The 7,420-nt window shown below is 42.0% G+C and overlaps 1 protein-coding gene across 1 annotated transcript in view; it reads right to left on the bottom strand.

Annotated features, from left to right (window-relative positions):
• Nucleotides 1–281: 281 nt before the first annotated feature.
• The window catches only part of pdss2 (prenyl (decaprenyl) diphosphate synthase, subunit 2), a 42,578-nt gene continuing 35,439 nt past the window's right edge, over nucleotides 282–7,420 (bottom strand). Inside the window, exons 6-8 of the mRNA XM_080413679.1 lie at nucleotides 7,101–7,232; nucleotides 6,245–6,280; nucleotides 282–1,630 (exon numbers count right to left, since the gene is read on the bottom strand). Of these exons, the coding sequence (XP_080269805.1) occupies nucleotides 1,475–1,630; nucleotides 6,245–6,280; nucleotides 7,101–7,232 (324 nt within the window). The 3' untranslated portion in view covers nucleotides 282–1,474. The remainder of the gene's footprint in view (nucleotides 1,631–6,244; nucleotides 6,281–7,100; nucleotides 7,233–7,420) is intronic.

Here is a 7,420-nt window from a genome sequence, read left to right as displayed (position 1 = left end):
GGAAATGTCAAAGAAAATGGGATATTTTCTCACGACCCATTTGGAACACTGCTCTACCCCCCCCCCTCCCCCACTCAGCAGTGTGTCCTTCAGCTCGGGGTGGGCTATGGATGTGACAGACAGCTGCCAGTGGTGCTGCTGTTGCTGCTGCCCCCTCAGGCCTGCTTTCACACCTTGGCTGTCCCCCCCCTCCGCAGCACAGACAGCAGCCTGGGAAACCACAGGCCACCAGCCTGGCGCCAGCCAACGCAGCTTAGAGCAGGGCAGCCGGCCCAATCAATACCGCTGCATTTCCTGTCCATTTGTTCAAGTCTCTTCATTAATAATTACTGCTGGCGGAGCTACAATACGCTTGCAGGCTGGGCCAGGGCGGTTAGGGAGGGGGAGGCAGCATGACCTTTCCCCACCCCGGGTTGATTTGATCATACACACCAGTGCTGGGACAAACACGATCATCAGGCGACACAGACAACATATGACACGATGATGGATGGGTCGAAGTTTTTTCTTTTTTTTTCTTTCTTTAATGACAATCATTGCTGAGTGTTACCATTGCATTTGCAATGCAAAGTGACAGAGCAAAACATAACAGTCTGTCTCAGACATTGAGTTGCCACCTGGCTCAAAGAAGTGTTAAGAGTCTGTTTATTGAGAGGCGTCCGGGTGACACAGGAGAAAAGTGGGTGACTGGGGCTCAAATCCTTCTCAGTGCCTCCGGCTTGGCCAGGCGCTCCGATTGGCAGGCGATATCTGTCGCTACACCATTTGACTCCAACAGGTGGGTCGGGGCGCCGGTTCAGTGGGGAGTGGAGCTAGTAAAGATGGCGTCTTCCTCCGTACATGTTACGCCCTCCCGGTGAAACTCTCAGGGCAAAATGAAGCAGCTGGCGACGTCACGTTCATCGGAGGAGACACGTGGGCGTCTACACCAGTGACGCTCATGCTTTTTAGTTACAAGGACCCCTAGTTTGAAATCCATTAGGCCACGAACCCATTTGATACAATTCTTCATCTCTGGGACCCCCAAAGTGTTATTTTTTTCACTCCAATCCTGCATTACTGGTACACTAAAGGCAGTGATTCTCAACCCTTTTCATTTCAAGGACCCCCAGACAGTGATTAGTCCACAGACCCCCATTTGATACTTTTTAAAAACATCTCTGGGACCCCAATCTACACAGTAAAATCCTCTGTTATTTTAACTCAGAGACTGTACACATGGAACCATTTGTAGAGTCTCGGAGTAACAGACCCTTGCTCCTCAACCCGGAGGGGTCGGTCCCTGGACCCCACGTTGAGAGAGAACCAGTGTTCTACACCCCCCTGGTGAAAAAGAGCAGGGGGTCAGCAGCAATTGGCTGCTGATTAACAACTAAATTGGGAGAAAAACAAAACAAAGTGTCCATTTAAGGGTTTTCGTCCCCGAGGACGAGATGCTGCAGTCAGAAAAGAGGGGAGCGTGAGTCCGGGCAGGTCAGAATTTGGTGACGGCACCGGCGATGTTCTCCAAGGCGGAGCGCGCCTCGGATGAAGGGAAAGACTGGATGGCCTCCAGAGCCTTGTTGCCATGGTGACAGCATAAGTCCAGCGCCGAGCGCACACCTTTCTCCGATTTGATGACCGCCCACAGCTGTTGAGGAACACAAAAAGGCACCGACATGACATGAATTATCCAGACATACAATTACAATGAATTATTTAAAAGAAAAGTAAAAACGTTTGTGTCTTAATTCAACCTAATTGCCTGTACACAGTCAAATCCAGAGTGTTAATTTTAAAGACCTTGTGCCATGATTAGTATTTTTTTCTGTTTTTAAATCGACCAGATTATACAATAATCAATACATTTGTATCTTTTTATCTAGATTATACAATAACGTTGTAGACCACTCTATGAAGTCAAACGTTACCTACACCTTGCCACTGCTCCTGCCCTCTTTTAACTCATTCACTGCCAGGCTTATTTCAAGCTAGTTGATCCATATGCCAAAGGCATTTTGGGTCAAACGGAGAATTTTTTTTCTCCGTTTACATTTTAACATTGAAGTGGATGGAGAATTAACTTTTTGAAAATCGTTTTCTCCTAGTTCCTTTGAGATTCAAAAGAAAAAAAAATAACCAAAAAAAAAAAAAAAAAATTAAAAATTGTATTTTGATTTTTTTTTTTTTTTTTAGGAGACGTCAAAAGACGTCATTGGCACTAATGGCACACTGAAAACGGCCGTCAAAAGACGTCATTGGCACTATATGAGTTAACATTGGAGACGGCAGAAATGCGATCCCTACCCTGATTTTTAGTCGTTAACGTTATGCATGTCCCTTCAATGTCTGTCTACTGATCGGCATGCTCGTGACAGATGGCTGGTTTTAACCACTTAAACCCGGATAGTTTGTTGACCAGGGTTCCCCCAGGGGTCTATACTTGGCTCCCTCCTTTCTTTTCTCTACTCCAACTACTTTGCAGAAAATAGCCGTACTACAAGCAACAGCTTGTAGACCGGGGTCATCCAACCGGCGAGTACACGCTTGTTTTATAGTATACAATACAACTTTTTTTTTGTTCAGTGGATGTATTAGTTACTCCAACGTTGTTGTCATGAAATTGTTTTTACTTGTATATGATGTCTTTATAATGATTGCTATCTCAGTTTTGCCAAGTAGATCGACAGTTATGATGAGGCAAGGGGGTGCAGTGACAAAGTCAAATCCAGTATTTTTAATGAGCTGTTGAATGTGTCTATAGAAACACATATTTTTTTAACCACTTACATCGTTAAGTATTTCGTTGACCGGGGTCCCCCAGGGGTTTAACTCACAACGCGACACGTTGTGTGCTTGTAGATCTGCTATTTTGGCCGACTTATTATGACCTCCCCAGAACAGGGATGCTATGGTTCATGTAGTTAACGTACATTTTTGGGGAAGAATTTTATTCGGAATATAGAACAGTAATACCCAAGTATCATTATCATGGGAGAAATAGGCCTGTGGCACTAGGACTTTATGGTAAAACTCAAAATTAGAGAGACAATACCAGCCAGCAAATGTACAGTACATCTGTGGCTTGACACACGCACACGCACACGCACACACACACACACACACACACACACACACGCGATATGGGTAGAAAAGAGTTGATTCTTTATTTCCTATAAGTATGCAAGCTCCAAGGAAATGTAGGTGTCTATCCTCTGCTCATATTCTGTTGGGACATCATTTTGCTGAGGGCACTTTAATTAAATTCTGGAGCTGGTCCTGGACAGCCCTGTAGGCCTTCCCTCAAAAAACCCTGCCACAGTAAAATCCTTGGTGTTACTTTAACTCCGAAGAGTGCACACTCTTCAGAGTAACACAAAGTTTTTTTTTACTGTGGGCAGGTGAATAGCACTGTACCTGCCTGGTTTCCTTTACAGTTTAGGGAGAAGGCCTTAAATGCTTCATTTCACAACACAACACCTCATCTACAGTACTTAACTTTCTTTCTTTCTTTCTTTCTTTCCATGCAGCATCCCATTTCTCTTAACCCACTCAAACCGGGAACGTATCTGTGTAACCAACCACTTTATCCATATTTTATACTTTGGCTATTCAAAAATAGCAGATCTACAAGCTCATAGCACGTGCTACGAGCTTGTAGATCTGCTATTTAAAAAGAATCTTGAAATTTTTTGCAAATATTTGAATATATATATATCTTTAAAGGGAACATTTTTTACACAAATCTTTCCTTCTGGAGGTCCCTGGAACAACATGTTTTACAAATGTCCGCTTTAACACATTAACCGCCAAGAACGTAGTCCTACGGTCCGTTAAATCCAACTGTTAAGCGCCGAGACCGTAGCCCTACGGTCCACGGTCTTTTCGCGCTAAAAATTTCCGGGTGCACTTTCGGATTTTTTTTTATCCATTTCCGTTTCCAGTTTGATGACCGGAAACGGAATTATTTGGGATCCGGTTTTGACGATCACGTCCGCCCTCGTTCTACAGACGAAACTGAAACTCAATTCTCTTCCTGTAGTTTTTTCTCCTCGCATTTCACTGTTTAACGTAATCCGCTCTAACTACAACATGGATACCCCGTTTGACACGTGGTTTTCACTGGGAGATACAGTGGGATGTCGCGGATGTAAACAGACCGTGTACGGCTCAATCTTAAGGATTTTAACAAGATCTATGGCGACATGAAAAAAACAAAAAAACAACAAAAACACCTTGGCACTGGTGAGTACATTATGAGATTAACCTCTGGCGGTCGATGTGTTAAAGAATATATATTCAAAGATTTGCACACATTTTCAAGATTTTTCAAAAAATTGCAGATCTTCAAGCTCATAGCGCGGCACCGAGTGCCGCGCTACGAGCTTGTAGATCTGCTACAAGAAAAAATGACACACAGATGCGTTCCCGGCCTTAATGGGTTAATGTTTCCCCTTATGACCCTCAATGTCCCTCCGTTTGATGCTGCATCCCCTCATTACTTTGATAGCCCCCTTTTTTTCCCCATCTTTCCACACAGCATCACATCTCCTCTGGTCTCGCGTAGCCAGACCATTAGAGATCTCCGCCTACAGATACGTCTGGGGAGATCACTGATCGCCTGGCTATGCGATAGACTTACGTCTACTCTAGTATGTGTGGAACATTTCTGTGTAATTGTGACCTACTGTAGCCTATAAGATTCAAGATTTGCATTTCATACATCTCATCTCCATATTTTACATTTTTGTGTTTTAATTAATGCCCTATGTGATCATACTACAGCATCAAAAGTAGCAGATCCACAAGCTTGAAACGCAGCGCGAAGCAACGCGTTTTGAGCTTGTAGATCTGCTACTTTTGAATTTGAATCCTGAAAAGTACGTTTTGGACATATGAGGTTTCCACCCGACAAGAGACGATATACAAGAATCTATATTGTCGTAGCAATAACAATAGAAATTGCCATTAAGAATAACAAGTAGTAAGGAAAGAAAAACGGCCATGTATGTAACATCAATCATAGCACACTTTGAGGTGCATGGAGGTGATGTGTGCATGGATCTTACGTTAAAATATGATATGCATATAGTATTTTATGTTTTCCATATATGCATCATGTAGGCATCTATAACTACTGTAGCGAGATGCATCGGCTGTGATGCAGACAGCACATGTGATTTTTTGGTGTGTGTGACATTTGCAGTAAAGCCAGTAATCCCACTTTAAGCACTTCGCTGATAATTATGTTCCAAGTTTTTCTCCCCCGAACCTCGCCCCAGTGTCACTTTCGTCTCTCCTGCTCTCACCTTTCCGTCCTGTGTCCCTCATCTGACATCTCACGTACTCTCTGAAACTTCTGCCCATGTCCCTCTCCTTTAGTGAGTGTGCTGAAGGAGATTCACTCACAATGCCACTGTCTCTGAGCCTCAGTGTCTCCTCCACAAATAGGCCTCGGTAACTAATCCACCCTGCTCTGGTTTCAGACACGACTACATAACCCCCCACACCCCCGCAATCCCCACCCCACCCCCTCGCGTCAGACCCTTCCCCTGTTGCCTCGGTCTCTCTTCCTGCACCCCTATCGGTCCCCTTCTTCCCTCTCACACATTGACTTTGGAAAGCTCATTTCTCAACTTTGATATTGGTTACAGAGAAGAGACAGCCTCCTTCTCTGGTGGCCCTCGTGCCAACCTGCAGTGCTGCTGAACAAATAGGCAGAGCAGGGTTTCATGTGTGAAATAGGCCTAACACATACCGTGAAAGTATACTGCAGCAGCACTTAACCAAGGTTATTATACAGTAGTATAAAACTAAAACTAACTAACAAAATAACTCAAATTTGAATTGAAACAACACTAAAAAACATTAACATTTCAGTTAACTGACATTAAGAACAAGAACATGGCTATATAAAAAAACAAGAACTAACTGAAACTGTATTGTTTGTTTACAAAACTAATTTATAGAGAAAATGTCCTTAGTTTTAGTCTTTGTCAATATTTCATACTGTACATATCTGCTATTTTCAAAAAGGTTTGACAAATTCTGAGAAATGTGAATACCTTTTACTTTGGTACTGCAAGTATATCTTTACCAATACTTTTGTACTTTTACTCTTGTAAAACTTTGAATACAGGCCTTTTACTTTTAAGTAACTAAGAGAGTATATTCATGTTGCAGTATTTCTACTTTTACGTTTAAGTAAAACATCTGAGCACTTCTTCCACCATTGTCTATAGTTCGTATAATTTAGTCTGCTCACCTTTGAATAATCCAGCTGGTTTCTGTATCCTTTTACCTATTAAAGTAAAGAGATAACACACAATTAGACAACATGACACTTGTAATTATATGACCATCTCATAAAATCTTTTAGTAGACATTAATAGAAAACACCATTTAGGCATGGAATTAAAAAAATTGTGCAAGTTGCTTTATTTTCAGAAAAAACACTATTTAGCCTGTCATTGGAATTGGAGAATATAAAATCAGTTGACATGATGTACATAATGTAAGTCTTAACTTAAGACATTTGGTTTGTGACGTTAGTAAACATTTAAATAAAGAATAAAGATGGCAGGGACGTAAAAAACGTAATTATTTCCAATTACCAATGCTGCCAAGGACGTAAAAAACGTAATAAAAAAACAAACACAACCCAAGATATCGTGATCCGAAGATTTGCTGCTCCATTCACCTCTTGGTTAACTTATTACTTAAAAATCCTGTATCTCGGCTCCTGTGCACTTTTTTTTTTACTATGTATTTTTGGTCAAGACATTTAATGGCAGACAATTAATGTCAACAAGATCGCGATGACCTCGTTGACAATTGTTAAACCACACAGTGAAGCCCTCAGTGATTAGCAACCATCAGGGGATCGATCATAATGGAGATACATATTCTGTGACTACTTGAAAAAGGTAAGAAAATCGAAAAATCGCTGGCAGTGGGTAAACGCAGCCAGAAATAAGTCTGGCAGTGAATGAGTTAAATACAGAGGCCTTCTGTTGGTGGTGTAATCTGAAATAAGTTATCGTCAAAATAACATAAGAAACTTTATTTATATAGCAGTTTATTATACAGCAAGTGTGTCACATACTCAGAAGCGTCATTACCTGTTCTAACTGGTGATGCCACATCTCTTGGCCCACTATCTGCCGGTGGAAGACCACAGGGGCGGCATTTAAGCTGAACGAGACCGGCTCTACCGTTCCGCTCTTCACAAACGGCTGCAGGTCGGAGTTAAGCTACAGATGGGAAGGGAGAACATGCTGGTCAGTGGTGGAAAAAGTACGATTTTTTTTTACTCAAGTCAAAGTATCAATACTGCAGTGTAAAAATACTCTGTTACAAGTAAAAGTCTGTTAATCAAAATGTACTTGAGTAAAAGTACAAAAGTATTGGCATCAAAAGGTACTTAAAGTACCAAGTAAAA

The sequence above is a fragment of the Gymnoscopelus braueri genome (assembly GCF_963280865.1).
Source record: "Gymnoscopelus braueri genome assembly, chromosome: 19".
Classification (NCBI taxonomy): Eukaryota; Metazoa; Chordata; class Actinopteri; order Myctophiformes; family Myctophidae; genus Gymnoscopelus; species Gymnoscopelus braueri.
This window is presented reverse-complemented; position numbering and strand designations above follow the sequence as displayed.